A 16,863-nucleotide genomic window follows, 5' to 3' on the forward strand; every position below is an offset into this window, starting at 1 on the left:
TGTTATAAAGGTAAAGAATTCCCTTGTTAGTAAATGATGACAGTTTGTGAAGAAATATTTTTCAAGTCCTTTCACAGTCATAGCACCTTGTTAAATGGAGTTTAACAAGGCTTGTTAAACACAGTTCTAATCACTTTCAATTCATGGGGATTTCTGCCAGGTATATAAGATGGTGACTTCTGCTAGGTACATATGGTTGAAGTTACTCTTCAGGAACCAGTGATCAGAGCATTTATTTGCTTCAAGCAAATAAAAAATGGCATTTCCCCCTTTGCTGTCTTACTCTTCTAAAAGGCTTCAAAGGATTTAGATTATTTGCAAGGAAATCTCATCTTAGGGTCGAAACTAAACAATTTCTATGAGCTCAGTTTCTGTGAAACGGCAAAATTCTTCAGCACCGTCTGCCCAAGGGAAAATGAGACATTACCCTCTGATTCTGAGCTTGTCTTGTGCCAGATTCCTTTTCTTCCATGGATTCATTCTCTTCAACCAATATTTATTAAGTGTCTACTATCAGTCAGTCAGTCAATTGATAAAAATTTATTGAGTGCCTACTATGTGCCAGGCACTATGCTAATGTGTTAGGAATTAAAACAAAGGTAAAATGATAGCAAGGGAGGGTCAGTGATGTGGACAGAAATAGCAGTGGATTGAGAGTCAGGCCTAGAGACAGGAGGTCCTGGGTTCAAGTATGACCTCGGACACTTCTTAGCTGTATGACCCAGGGCAAGTCACTTAACTCTGTTTGCCTTAGTTTCCTCATCTGGAAAATGAGGTGGAGAAAGAAATGATGAACCATTCCAGTATCTCTGCCAAGAAAACCCCAAAATAAGGTCACAAAGAGTCTGACGACTGAAACAACCAAACAAAAACAAAAAGACATTTCTCAAAGAACTCACAACATAATCTACTATGAATAAGACAGAAAGTTGTTGGCAGAAGCTGGGGGCTTTCCTATGCCCACTTTAAACCAAGCTTGCAGGAATTGGATGAAAAAAAAGAATGAGGATGAAGCTCCCACTCAGGTTGCTAGCACACATCAAAACTGCTGAGCTTAAAAAGTAGCTACAGCCAAAGATTGGAAAGGCTGAGCTGGCTATTGACCTTCACCTTGCAATATTTAGAATATAACTGGGGGGCAGAGAAATGGGGGAAAGTGAGGGAGGGACCTAGAAAATGCATTTTTTCCTCTCTCCTTTATCCCTACCCAAATACCAGATTAGTCAAAACTGATATTCTTCAAGCAAAAAGTAAAGAGAGAATGAATCTAATAAAGGAGTAGGGAGGGGAGGGAAGGGGCATCTGTTCTACTGATTACATGACTGAGGATGAATGAATGAATGAACAAATGAAACACCTTTTGATGGATTTAAGATGAGGATGAAACATATATTTTTGGAGATAGTCAATGAGAGAATTTTGTTTGTCTGTGCATGTTTTTGGTTGCTTGGGTTTATTCTTCTCACTCCACTCCCCTGGGTAGTGAGTAGGAGTAAGAAAAAATAAATATTTATTAATTATAATTTAAAATGAAAAATCTGAAAGTTTCCTATGCATGTAGCTTTGTGGAGATAAAAGCCTTAAAAAACAGCAAATGGTAGTAGATTAGAGTACTGGATTTGGATTCAAGAGATCTAGATTGAAAATCCCACTTCAGATAATCTCTGGCAAAGTGATCATGGGTGCCTCTTAGAGCATCATTTCCCTCATCCATAAAATTGGAATACTTCTACTTCTATTTACTCTCTTACTTCATAAATCTTAAAATGGATTTTCATGGATTGCTGTAAGTATTCTTATTCTAAAGACTCTGATTGGCATTGAACAATGGGGTGTGAAACAAATCATATAGACAGCTTCTTAGAAAACCTAAGCACATCATATCTCCTTCTCTCCTAAGCATTTTTCTAAAAATTATCCAAATAAGAGCAAAATGGCAAATGTTGAAGGGGATGTGGAAAAGTAGGGACACTAATACCCTGTTGGTGGAACTGTTAATTGATCCAACTACTGTGGAGAGCAAATTGGAATTACCCCCAGAGAGCTATAAAATTGTATACAGTCTTAGACCCAGCAATGCTGGGTTTATTTCCCAAGGTGATCAGAGAAAAAGGAAAAGAGCTTATATGTTCTAAAATATTTATAATAAGCAGTTCTCTTCGTGGTGGTAAAGAACTGGAAATTGAAGGGATATCCATCAGTTGAAGAATGGTTAAAAATTGTGGTATATTATTGCAATGAAATATTACTGTGCCACAAGATATAATGAGCAGGCTAATTTTTTCTTTGAAAACTTAGAACAAACTACATGAGATAATGAAGAGTAAAATGAGTAGAAGCAAGAGAGCATTATATATATATATATATATATATATATATATATATACACACACACACACACACACACACACATATATATATTTGCTGGATGATGGCTTCTATGCTGTAGGAAGGGGAGGAGGGGGCTGAAATACCTGGAAATAAATTGTATTAATAAAAAAATTATTCAAATTTGAGATTGAATAACTTAATCAACAATTATTTGTTGAGTATCTCCTCTGTTTGAGGCATTTTCGGCAGACCGAGAATACAAAAGAAGCACAGGATAGATCTTGGATCCTACAGAGCTTTTAACCAACCTAGAAAAAAGTAGTAAGGCAGAAATACATAAAACAATTGGACAAAAATTCATTACTAAGCTTTAATAATGTCAGGGTATGATGGCACGTGCCTATAATCACAGCTATTAGAGAGCCTGAAGAAGGTAGTTCTTTTTAGCTCAGGACTTTTGAGACTTCAGTAGGCTAATTTGTTCCCACTAATCCACACACTAAGTTCAGCATTAATGTGATGAACCTGATCCAACCTCACCACAAAATGGGGTCCACCAGACTGCCTAAGTAGGGGTGAACTGGCCCAGATCAGAAAAGTAATGGGTCTAAGTTTCCACGCTGATCAGACTGGGATTGGGTCCATGAGAAACCACAATACTTTCATTCTGGGTGAGATAGGGGGTTCCAGTCTCTTAAAATATAATAAACTAGCTGACACTAATTGCTAATGGATAGAATTAGCGTTTAAAAGGACCTTAGAGATCATTCTTCATTATATAGATGAGGAAATTGATGCCAGAGGGCCAAAGTCTCTTGCCAATAGCAATACAAGTAGTGAGTAGGAAAGCCCATGCTCTCTAATTTTGGAAAAACATGGAAGGACCAATATGAAATTATGGAGTGAAATGAATAGAACCAAAAGAATATTAAATAAGGCAACAGAAATATTGTTTGAAGAATGACTTGTGTATATCCCCCTTCAGATAAAGAATTGATAAATGGAAATAAGTAAGATATAGTTTTACATATATATGTATCTTTTCTGTCAAATGATGCTTCTTTATTGGGATGAGGAGAGGAAGGGAGAGAGTTACCTGTATATTTTAATGTATAGTAATTCTGCTTTGGAACACATCAGATTTCACACAAAAATTATAATATATATTTTAGAAAGTTAGAATTTCTGTTTTTAAATCCCTCCCATTTGCATAGTAACAATATTTTTATGTATTTTCACATATGTTTTGCCATTTGATCCATACAATAATATTGTGTGTATTTTTACATCATGAGAGTTATTTTTAAAATAAACTCATGAACACACTGGGGCTGTGAGGTATAGAAAAATTATGGAATGAGCTCTAGATTTGGAGTCAAATGACCCAGATTTGCATCCTCTTTTACTTATTGTTGATGTGACCTTGAACAAGTCACTTAACCACTTTGGATTTCAGCGTTCTCTATCTTTGAAATGAAGGAGTTAAACTAGATGACCTCCAGTGTATCTTCCTCATCTCTAAGTGCTGCTACTTAGAGTGTTAAGCAACTTCCCCAAAGTAACAAGTGAGTTAGTGGTACAGCTGAAATCAAACTCAGGTCTTCTGAGTTAGTTTAGTCCAATTTCCACTAGACCACAGGCTCTACATTAACAAATTCAATCTAAACATTTATTAAGCACCAAGTGTGTGAAAGATACTAGGTTGGGTGTTGGGAATATACACATGAAAAATAACAAAGTCCTTGCTCTTAATGAGCTAATAGTCTAGTGGGGAACAAGACATGATCAAATAACTATGGATAAAAAAGTCAGATGGAATCATAAAGGGTAAAGGAGGGGTTCCAGACTGAGTCTTGTAAGAAATATGAAGAGATAGAAATCATTTTGATAGAAATTTTCATGTGATACAAGATCCTGATTTTGAAGAACCGGAAAGATTTCAACAGATGAAGGGATGAAAGAAGGGAAGTTATAGTGAAAAGAGCACTAGCCCAAGAGTCCAAAGTCCCAGATTTTAGAGTTGTTTATGGCTAATATCTACCTCAGGCAACTTATCTCAACACTCTGAACCATGACTTCCTCTTCTATAAAGCAGAAAGGCTGGGCCCTCGATCTCACATGCTTTTCAGTTCTAAAGTCTTAAATTATAAAATTATATATGCTTTTTCTAGATATGTGTAAATTCATGAAGGCTAAAGAGAAAAGGACACTATGTTAAAGATATATTAGAGGGAAGAGACTAGATGCAGAGAAGCACACCAACAAGATTGTTCCAATAATCCAAGTGTGTAGGAATAAGAGAATGAATGGAGATGATGACCATCTGAATAGAGAAGATGGGTCAGATGCAAGAGATATAGCTAAATTATAGGATCATAGTATCTAGGGCTAAAAGTGTCTTATAGATAATTTAGTCCATTGACCTTATTTAAATGATGAGAAATTAAGATCCTGAAGCTAAGGGACTTGCCCAAGGTCATACAATTGGCAGGACTTAGCAAATGATTGGATATAGACAAAAAGAGAAAGGGAAATGAAGATTTATTCTGTCTTTTTTAAAAAATGATTCTTCGTGCGGCTCTACTGCCTTATTCCTTTGTGACAGGTAGCATACACAAGGCGAAGTGTCACTTTAGAGCTAAACTACACTAGAGGGACAGGTTTGCTAATGAATTAGGGATTGGACTTCAAATTGTCCCTTCCAAGAAAGATATGTATTGCTCCTGCAGAGAAATGAAATCCTAGAGACAAGTTGATTACAAACAAAAGCAGTATTATTACACTTGTCTGCCACTTTGATCAAAGGAAGCAAGCAATTTATGACTGAGAAATGACTCCTAGAAAAGTAAACACGAAATACAGAAAGAGAAAGATTGATTACTTGAATAGACAGAATTCTAAGGAGCTGGGGAAATGTAGGTGATAATCTGGCTAACTAGGGTCAAGATACACAATTTCCTGAATATCCCCTTTTTTGAGACAAAAATATGCATAGAGAAATGATTTATTTATTCAGATCCAACTCATTTGGAATTTAATGTGATCCCATCAAAGTTTTGCTAAAGAGACGCAGCCTGGAGTAATAATGGGTAGACAACAAGGCTCAGAATTGTTGTTCTGTTCCTCAGTTTTCTCATCTATAAAATGTGTGTTGTGGACTCAGTAATTTCTATAATCTCTTTAAGGTCTAAATCTATACTCCAATGACATCTGTTTTATGCAATGGCTTACCAAACAAATATGTATGTCAACAAGCGTGTGTAGGGAGAGTATGTTTAAACTATTTAAGAACATTTTAAGTACCTTCAAATGTTTGAAATGTAGCTACTGACCTAAATCAATTGATATTTCATTACTAATCTTTCTTATCTAATTATTAAAGGTCTTTTTTATGCCTGGTTCTAGTTACCATATGGTCTTGCAAACAACAAATACTGCATTTCCTTTAAGTGTAGGGTGTCCCAAAAGTCTTACTGCAGTTTTATAGTTTTAACCAATTTAAATCTACCTTAAGACTTTGGGGACAAGCTATATTTAGCTATTTTACCAGGATTGCCTCCAACCCATCTGAATTAGCCCAGTGTAACTCCTCCCTTACCTTCCAACTTGGAATCGATATTGTATATAGGTTCCAAGGCAGAAGAGCGTTAAGGGCTATGCAGTGGGGGTTAAGTGACTTGCCCAGGGTCACAAAGCTAGGAAGTATCTGAGGCCAGATTTAAACCCAGGACCTCATGTCTCTGGACCTGGCTCTCAATCTGTTGAGTCACCCAGCCGCCCCCTATGCTTACATATTTTTATAGAGAAAACACCCTAACTGAAGACTCTGGAAGTTATCACACGCAGGTCTGGAAATTCCAGTCTGTCTCCTATAAAGCAAACTTAAACTTGTGCTCCATGAAATTGTGAAAGAGTCTGATAAAAAGCATAAACCAGTCCTGGAGGGAAGACAGGCACACAAATGCACCAATGGTCAAGCTGTGAATTGATGTGAATTGATCTGACTATTCTGACAAATAAATTTAGAATTATGAGAGAAAAGTGACATTTTGATTTCAGTTTGATTTGATTCAGTTATCTGACTACTGAGGACTAATCCCAAAGAGGTCAAAGATGGAAATGGAAGAAATCCTATATATATACCAAAATATTCACATATACATGTGTTATGATAGCCCTCCCCCCAAAAAATGGAAAGTAGAACAATTAAACAAATTGTTGTATACAAATATAATGGAAATTTCCCACATAATTTTAAAAAACTCACAGGGGAGCAGTTGGGTGGCTCAGTGGATTGAGAACCAAGCCTTGAGAAGGGAGAGGTGGGCTCCTAGGTTTAAATCTGGCCTCAGACACTTCTCAGCTGTGTGACCCTGGGCAACCCACTTAACCCCCATTGCCTACCCTAACCACTCTTCTGCCTTAGAACCAATACACAGTATTGAAACTAAGATGGAAGGTAAGGACTTAAAAAAAAAAAACACCACAAATATGAGGAAATCAGAAGAATATGAGAAGATTTATATGAACTCACACAGAGAAAAGAAAGTAGAACAAGAAAAAAAATCCACAATGACTAAAATAATATAAATAAAAACAATACTAAATGGCAGCTAAACTCTCATGAAAGACAATGACCAATATTTTTTTCTAGATGAAGGGACAGAAATAAAACACTGGTCTCTCCTCTTGGTAGAGATGGGTGGACTACAGACACCAGATGAAACATACTCCATTAAATGCTCTTGCTGTTTCTATGGATTTTCCTGAATTGTGCTTTATGACAAGGAAGCTAGAGTTAGGGGTCAGGGTAGGGAAGGAGGAAAGATATCAGGAAATGTGGGGCCGGTTTAAAAAGCAAAAGACATCACTTAAACTTAAACATCAAATGAGGTCCAAGTCTCTTAGCCCTCACATCCCAGCAACAAATATTTAAAGCAATTAGTGTTTCTCCCGATATAAAGGCATGGAATTGTAACCCAGTAATACAAGGTCTTGCTCAGGGGAAAACTGTCTCTAACCTTTGTTAACCAAGCCTAGAAAACCGTTCCAAATAGGAGAGTAAGCCCATTATTGATTTTCATGGAGATCGCTGACAACAGACAAATAGAAGCACTAATATTTCCAGGAGTCTGCACTTTTGCATTATCATGGTCCTCGGCTGCAAATTGCTTGAGAGATCCTAAGCAACAACAGTAACTACTCTTACTCTGTCTCACTCTCTCCCAGAGTTTCCAATTTGTTTTCATTATTCCCCAATGCAGAGTTCAACTAGGCAGAGGCATGGCAGTGAAAGACACAAGAAGGAAAATTAATATTTTCAGCATGGGTTTCCTCATAATGCAGAGATTTATGAATTTCTCTTTGGTTATGCAGAAATCATCCTTTTTTATAACTGGAGAAAGAAAATTTTTAATTGTTTTTTTATTGCCTGAAGAGAGCTTCAAAGACATCTTGCTCCATGTCGTCATTTACATTTCACATTAAATGCAAAATATGTTTGAAATGAGCAAATATTTGTTTTAATTTACTCCATCTGTTAAATGAAATACTAAAAAGACAACTAAGTCACCACATTAAATTCAGCGATTTGTAAACAATTTATATGTTCATTTGTTTTGGGTTAAAAATGCCCCCAAAGCATCATTTTTATGAAACCCACAAAGCAAAAGGCATTTGTATTAATCTGATGGATGCAGGGCATGATTTCTTCCTTTTCACTTCATTAATTTATTTCCTAACTTGAGTTAATTAGCGAGAATCATATTTTTAAAGCTATTTGAAAAAAGAAGCATGGGAGGAATCTGGCAAACAGCTTTGGAAAGCTAGCTACAGAGAGCATATTCTAAATATTAGTCATTTCTACCCCCAAGAAACTCACAAAAGAAAACTGATTACCCTCAATAGTCTAACTTGGTGAAGAGGAGGGGGCAGACATAGGCTAAACAAAACAAGCTAGGCTAAATGATCTCTAAGGTAACTGCCTTTCCTTGGAAAATTCTGTGATTCTAATCCAGGAACTCTGGGTGGTTTTTTACTGTTGTTGTTTTTTTTAACCTCAAGGCAACATCATTAGTGAGGGATAAGGACTCCATTAGAAAGCTAGACACAAACTCCTAGAACATAATCCTTGGTCAAAAATTGAAAAGAAATCATTCTTAAATAATTCTATAGGTTTTCATTAAGGAGCTCTGAGCTAGTACTTCCCAACCTTGAATGTGAGGATCATAGGCTCATTTTGAACATTTGAACATCAAGGATTGGCATACACCCTTCCCCCATGTGATAGTATATGAACTATTACTATCCACTGAGATATATAAGGTCCCAAAAAGTTATCACCAATTCAATAATACATTTTCATGAATTTGTATTTGATTCATCACCATGTAATTTAAATTAGTTATACATATATGTATAAAGTAAATTCATTTATTCAATCTACTAAAGGTATATTTGCTTATTTATCATATTGAATAAAGATACAAATCACATTGCAGCTAAATAAAAAATCTTTAATGTGCATGTGGGTTCCCAGGCTCCTTCCAATAACTTTGCAGGCTCTGAAAGTCCCCAGGCCAATAGCAGCAGTGGTAGACAAAACTGTGAGCCTTGCCCCTCTCTCTACTCCTGCCTACTCACTACTCCCAATCTCACTCCTCATACTTTAGAAAAGGAATGTGGTTTAGTAGAAAGAAGACAGGCTCTACCGTCAGAAGAGCTGAGTTCATATCATGGTTCTACCACTTCCTATTCATGAGACTTTGAGAAAGTCATCTTGGTGAATCTTAGTTTCTGCAGTTGTAATTGAAGGAATTAGACTAGGCAGCCTCTTAAATTCCCTCTAACTCTAATCCTATGATCTATGAAGACCTTCTCTCCATTCACATGAAAGAATTAATGACTAGAAATAGCTTAAAGTAGTATTTCCCAAACTACATTTCACAGACTCTTAGTTTTTCCCAAGAAATAAAAAGAAGTTCCATGAGAAAATGAGGTTTTAAGCCAGTGATCATTTTCTCTCTAAATATTAATTATAAAGGTAAGTTATATAGCAAAATTTTCTTTCTTGCAATGATTTTTCAGTAAGAAAATAAATTTTATTATGTCTTTTGTTAGGAAATTTCATAATCCCCTTCCTCTTTTTCCCAAAGGGATATCCCAATCTCAGATCAGAATTAATGGGGTCATAAGCACATTGGAAGACCCAAAGCATTTGCTGGACAAATATTCTTAAAAACCTCATTTAAAGTGATATCTCTGGGGATTAGAAGGAAAGTGGAATTTAAAATTTTACAAGAGTCAGTGTGTTTCAGTGGAAAGAGCATTGGTTCTGGAATCAGAATGGCAGGGTTCCAACTACTTCTGATGTCTACCATGTCACCTAATCTCCCACCTCCTCATCTGTAAAACAAGGAACTTGGACAAGATGCCCCCCAAGTCTTTTCTATCTCTTTCTTATGATCTTTTAAATTAAAGGAATTATGTCCTACTAGAAGAAATTTCATATCCATAAGTCAGGTGGGAAAGGTGTATTCATTAGAGTGTATTTCTCCCTTAAAATTAATGAGATTAGAGCAAGAATATACTCACTCACTCCAATTGTGTTGGAACAATTAGGAGATGATAACAACAATAATGCTAAGAAACCAGAGGTCTTATATTCTATTATTCTCTATATATGCCATGGGCTTTGGTTCTTTATTTTCCAGAAGCCCTGAAGGATCATCTTCACTTGTTAAGTCAGTGGCAGGGCCCAATGAGAACTCAGCTCTTGACATTCACAAGTGCCTTAGACATTCAAGATTTCCGCAAAGACCTAACATTCTAGCTCTAGCACTTGATTCTTGGATTTCCTCCAGCAAAACACAACAGGAAACCTAAATACATCTCTCTCAGTCCTATTATTGCATTCTGATCATTACTCCATTAAAAATTTTTTTTCCAGAAAATACTTTTTTTCTCCTCTGACACACAAGAGCCCTGAAGTGGGAGTCAGGAAACCTGGGTTCCAAGTAGGACTCTTTCCTGAATTTGTGTACACCTAGGCCATTTGGTTCTCTAATCTGGTGTCCGGACCCCCATCTGTTTTTTTTTATTTTTTTAAAGCCTTAACTTTTAGGAGTATTGGCTCCTAGGTGGAAGAGTGGTAAGGGTGGGCAATGGGGGTTAAGTGACTTGCCCAGGGTCACACAGCTGGGAAGTGTCTGAGGCCGGATTTGAACCTAGGACCTCCCATCTCTAGACCTGATTCTCAATCCACTGAGCTACCCAGCTGCCCCCCCCAATCTGTTTTAAATGAGGAAACTAGCTGAACTAGATACTCCCTAAAAGTCCTTTCAGGCTGTAGTATTTTATGATTTCAGGGATAGTATGGTATTGTGGGAACAGTGACAGATTTGGAGTCAGAGGATGTACTTTCAAATCCCACCTCTGCTATTTATAGAGGCAGCTGGTTCAGTGGATAAAGCACTGAACCTAGAGTCAGGAAGATCTAGTTCACAACTAGTCTCAGAAACTTACTGGCTATGTAGCCCTGGAAAAATTACTTAACTTGAATTTGCTTTAACCCACTAGAGAAGAAAATGGCAAAGCACTCCAGTAGTTTTGCAAAGAAAATCTTGAGGACAGTAGTTGTCCACAGGGTTTCAAAGAATTGGAAACTAATCAATAACTGATACTTCTTACCTGTGTGACCTTGGGTAAGTCACTTCACCTTTTCAGGTTTCAATTTCCTCCATGGTAAAATAAAGGAATTGGTCTAGCTAACTCCCTTCAAGTCAAAGATCCTATGATTGTATCACACCTCAGGTAAAATCCCAAATCCTGAAAGTCGTTAGCCAGCGCTTTTCTCAGTAATTTAATGATTTCCATAGTACATTATACATGATGAGCCAATCTTTTCAAAGAATGAAGAAGGCCCTTAAGTGCAAATGAATAATCATAGAAGTTTGGAAAACAAAAGACTCTCATCCTCTCTTAATTTGATATTTACAGGGATTGAAAACAAAAAAGTTCTAGCAATCTGTGCATTCCTTCTGGTTCTGCTCAACAAAAGATCACTGCTGCATTCGTAGTCTATGATAAGGAAGCAGACAGACCACTGTTGTCACCCAAGTAGTACCCAGGGAAGGCATATCAGAGAACTCCAGCTTTCTGAAGAAGGCTCCAGATGGTGGCAAAGAGAGCATCTGGTGGCAGTGAAATAGCACCCTCTCTAGAATATGTCTGATCCAGGTAGTTCTCTGAGCACAGGAGAAAAAATGAGAACCAAAAAGAAATTAGCCAAGGAAACAGACTCTGGGGCAAAGGAGGGACACTTCATAATTCAATTCAATAAACATTTATTAGGTTCCTACTGGGCTATTCACTGCAAATACCAATACATAAAGGAAAATTGTCCCTGCCCCCAGAAACTTGCATTTTACTGAAATAAAGAGGTAGAATAAAATGATGATACCCTGACATTTTCACAGTCCTTTGCCTCAAAGCATTTTTGCATACATTTTCTCATTTGATCCTCACCAGATCCTTCTGAAGTGTTTAGAATAGGTAAATTTGGTCCTATTTTATATATGAAAAAATAAGAAGTTATACATTTAAGCATAAGGTCTATTCTTCCCACACCAAAAATGTATAGTGATGCTTTTAAGAAATGTTAGATCTTTCAGTTCCTAGCCCAGCATTTCGATTTTTTTAGTCTGGACGTATGATATAGGGAGTTCCTCAATAAGAACATTACCTCCATCAATGACAATTAGCAACTGGTGGAAACTTACAGTCTTATGGAGTTGCCTGGGGCATTCACTGAGACTTCAAGTGACTTTCCCAGAGGCATATAGCCATAACATGTCCAAGACAGAACTTGAACCCAGATCTCCCTGACTCAAAATAAACTCTGCCTTCTACCTATTGCTACCTCTTCCTAAAAAAAAAAAAAATCTAATGATGCCTTCTGCTTTTACAAGAATTAGTTTTGGAAATTATATATATATATATATATGTATATGTGTATATGCATATATGTATATATATAATTTCCAAAACTAATTCTTGTAAAGAATACACATATACATATATATGTACATATATACACATATACATGCATATATGTATATGTATGTATTTTTCCCCAGTCACAATTTTATTTGGAATCATCACTGTGAGACCTGGCCTAGTGCCATACAGCACCACTGGAAATACATGTTCAACCTGTTTCCATTCATATGATTCAGACCCATTCCAGGACTCTACAAAAGACTCTACAGCAATCTTAAAGTTCAAATGATCACATCCAAGGAATTCTCAACAGCTGACATTTAGCCCTACAGTACAATAATCTGCCTATACTTAACATTAATATACAGCATGGAAAATTAAAAATTCTTATACCATAAACATTAGGANATATATATGTATATGTATATACGCATATATGTATATATATATATAATTTCCAAAACTAATTCTTGTAAAGAATACACATATACGTATATATGTACATATACACACATATACATACATATATGTATATGCATGTATTTTTCCCCAGTCACAATTTTATTTGGAATCATCACTGTGAGACCTGGCCTAATGCCATACAGCACCACTGGAAATACATGTTCAACCTGTTCCCATTCATATGATTCAGACCCATTCCAGGACTCTACAAAAGACTCTACAGCAATCTTAAAGTTCAAATGATCACATCCAAGGAATTCTCAACAGCTGACATTTAGCCCTACAGTACAATAATCTGCCTATACTTAACATTAATATACAGCATGGAAAATTAAAAATTCTTATACCATAAACATTAGGAACTTGCCAAATCTTTACAAATAACACACACAGTTAAGAGAAGAATGACAATTTGAATTTGTCTTCATACGCAGAGAAATAACAGGAAATGGGTAGGGAGATCCCATGGCTGCCTGGCCAGCCCCAGCAGGCCTTAGTCCCTGCTGGGCGCAGTTCAAGGGCCATCCAATTTGGTGTGAACCAACACAGACAGAAGAATCACTGAAACATATCTACATATATACATATACACTCAGAATTCTTAGGGCAGTCATAAGCTAGTAAACCTTATAACTATACTAAAACTTTTGGGACATCCTCTATATACAAAAATATTTTTTTCCAAAAAAAAAAAAAGAAAAGAAAGAAAAACAATCAAACAACACCAGCCAACACATTAATAGCATATGACCATGTCTCTAAACCAGTGTCCTTCCCATAGTCATTCCCGTTGGGGGATGGGGAAGGAAAAGGAGGAAGACGAAAAGAATCAGATAAATTCCTAATATTTGTTTCTGAACTTGTCAAATTAAGCCCAAACCCAGTTTTATGTAAAGGTCTGGCTGCTGGACTTCAAATACTTGATGCTTGCTGCTTTTACCTGAACTCACAGGCTCAAAAATCAGGAAGGAAGGGCGTGACAATCTGCCTTCCCGGACAGACTCACCTAGAAAGATGATGGTCTGCTTCCTGGCTACTTTGCTTTCATTACTCTCTGTCTTCCTCAGCTGATGCTGCCCTTTCACTGCCAGGGTGCCCTTCTTCCCTTTCATTAGCACTTGCATCATATTTCGGCACATGAAGGCTACCAAGAGCAGGACCACAAAGTAGATGATGAAGGCACTGAAGATGCTGGACTGGAAAACCGTCCAGCGGCTGGAGAGGCTGGTGCAAATGGACATGTTGGAAGTCTCAGGGTGCTCAAGGTGTCGTGTCCGAGAACGATTGCAGAGGACCCCACGGTAGTTGGGCACCTGCACCAGAGGGTACTCGGTGCCCATAGCAAAAATCAGAGGAAGCGCCACCACGGCGGAGGTGACCCAGACAAAGCAGATCAGTAGCTTTACCTGAAGGGATCCCGAGACTGCCTTGTACCTGAAGGGGTGGCAGATGGCCACATAGCGCTCGAAACTGAGAGTCAGCACGTGCAGGAGGGTGGCATAACTGCAGGCCTCAAAGAGAAAAGTGTGCACCTTGCAGGACCAGTTATTGCTAGTCGTGCTCAGAGGGTTCCAGATGATACTGTAGAACTCCATTGGCATGCCTATGAGGAAGACCAAGATGTCAGAGCAAGCCAAGCTCACCATATGGTCTGAGACCGCCTTCTGCAAGTAGCCTTTCCTCTGAAGCAATTGAGTAACACGGATGGTGACCCCATTCCCGAGCATACCCATCACAAAGATGATAGAGTAGACAAGGATGAGGGTGATCTTGATCCAGGTGGCCACTTCAAACTCCGGGATGTGGCTGTGGTCGATCACGTGGGAACAGTCATAGGTTGAATCTTTCTTGGCAGCCATGAGCAGAGAAGTGGTAAGCCAAACCTTCTTTCCTCGAACAGCAGACCCCCTAAATCTCTTTCCTCCCGGCTCAGCAGAGCTCGTAGGGCAGGCACCCCGATGCAATGTTCACCTTATCACTTAATTCACTTGGGGGTTGCCCTCAGCTAAAGATTTCCTGAAGAACTTCAGCCCAAAAGAACCATGGGGAGAAACATGGCAGTCAAGGCTTTGGGAGTGCATGGATCATTGTGAAAGAGAACGGAAAGGGAACGATTTCAGCCGGTCCGGTTAGCCAAGAGAAGTAATCAGCAGGAGCAATGGGTGAATGTCTCCGCCTCTCTTGTCTGTGGACTAACTCCACCTCTACTCACCCCCATCCAGTTAGTTTTCTTTCTTTCTCTAGGGCAGTGAAGGAGGGGGACAACTGCTGTTAATCATTAATGAGGAACCTGATCAAATACAGTATATGCTCATTTTTGCGGACAGGGCTTGGCTCCTGGCAAAGGAACCACCCTCCCTGAAATCAGATCCTTGCTCTCCTTGCACTGGGTGAGGTGTCGCTGAAACCTCTCCTTTCCTTCCTTCCTGTCCCCAACCCCCAGGCTGGACACTGGAAGTCTAGGGGGATTCTAGGGTCTATGCTCTTTGACTTTGAATCCAAAGATCAATTTTGGGGATTACTAACGGCCCTCCCTCTCCTTGTTGGGCTCCACCACATCTAGGCACGTATACACTCCACACATACACCCACACGTACATAATTCCACCACACCCTAGTCCAATCCTAAATGTTGGGTAAGAGCAGGAATCCCTTGGGCTGTATGCTCTGGCTTGGGTGGGAATGCCTTCTCTCCTCTAAAACAAACAGTCAGCCTCTCCAGCTGCCATGATGCCTTCTCTCTCCAATCAGCCAGAGCAGGTGAGTTTAATAAACCCTTGGCAATCATGCCTTTGGGGCACTTGTTTTGTTTTTAATAAATACTTGGACTCAATCCCTGGAGCTATTTGTCTCAGAGGGTCAGATCAGGGCCCAAACCAGGCTAATGGGATCCCCTTAAAGCCTTTTCTTTTCCCCAAAGCCCTAAGACCATTCAGAGCAGGGCTTTCTAGAGCTCACTCCTCCCATGAGGGTATACAGTGGAATGCCACTTTTCCCTTTTCAGTCTCACTCCACAGCACTCCGCTCTCTCATGGTAGCTGCAGGAAACTTTTAATTGGAGGCATGTATATGGATGAGCATCTTACAATCTATCCACAGACTGGAAGCCAGGAAATGAGCTCTCCTGAAGAGGGTTGTGACAATTCACACAGGGAGAATGAACCAACATTGTCTTCAGCTGGCCAGGAAGAGTCATATTATAAAGGAGACGGACACTTGTTCTGCATCAGTTGTTTTAAAGAGAACCTTTGTTTTATGAAAGGTGAGGAATGGGTTGCTTGAGGACCCAAAGTTTCTCTTCAGGGACTGAAGAAAAATTTCAACAGGAATGAATGGGCATTTCCTTTTTTCATGGGACTTTGGGGACTTTTTTTCTTAACCTTTACCTTTATCAATTCTGAGGCAGAAGAGCAGGAAGGGCAAGGTGTTTGGGGTTATGTGGCTTGCCCAGTGTCACACATCTAGAAAATATATGAGATTCGATTTGAATACACATCCTCCTGGCACTGGGTCTGAGCCACCCAGTTGCCCTGGACCTTCATTACTTAAAGCTCTGTTAAAAATTCACCCCCTGCAGGAAACCTAGGTGATATATATATAATGTAGATATAACCATATGCACAGAGATGCACGTATAGGGTGTCCCAGAAGCCTCAGTGCAGTTTGAAGTTTTGATAGTCACACATGCACACATAACTCCTTTTTTTTTCTAAGACTGTATCTCCCTCTCTTACCCAGGACAGACCTGGAAGGGTCACTCACAGCAGAACCCACTACTGATTTTCAGGGAGCTTTAACCTGTTCAGTTTCAAACCTGGTTTCCCCTCCTCTGCCATATTAATGTTGAACTTAGTGCAAACAGCTGATTTGCATAACCACTGCAGTTCAGAACTCTCAGACTCAAGAGATGCACCAACTTCAGCCTCTCAGAGAGCAGAGATTATAGCTGTGCCCCACCATGCCTGCCCAATAACTTTTAAAGGCTAAAAATGACAGTACCATTTTCTATTAGTAAAGGAAATCATTCGCCAGAAGCTGCCTACACTGATGAAAAGAAAAGGATAGAGATCC

At 38.7% G+C, this 16,863-nt stretch overlaps 1 protein-coding gene across 1 annotated transcript in view; it reads right to left on the minus strand.

Moving 5' to 3' along the window:
* The window catches only part of GPR39 (G protein-coupled receptor 39), a 274,719-nt gene extending 260,068 nt beyond the window's left edge, over window positions 1-14,651 (minus strand). Inside the window, exon 1 of the mRNA XM_044669912.1 lies at window positions 13,799-14,651. Coding sequence (XP_044525847.1) covers window positions 13,799-14,651 — 853 coding nt within the window. The remainder of the gene's footprint in view (window positions 1-13,798) is intronic.
* Between the last annotated feature and the right edge of the window lie 2,212 nt (window positions 14,652-16,863).

This window comes from Gracilinanus agilis, chromosome 3, assembly GCF_016433145.1.
Source record: "Gracilinanus agilis isolate LMUSP501 chromosome 3, AgileGrace, whole genome shotgun sequence".
Taxonomy (NCBI): domain Eukaryota; kingdom Metazoa; phylum Chordata; class Mammalia; order Didelphimorphia; family Didelphidae; genus Gracilinanus; species Gracilinanus agilis.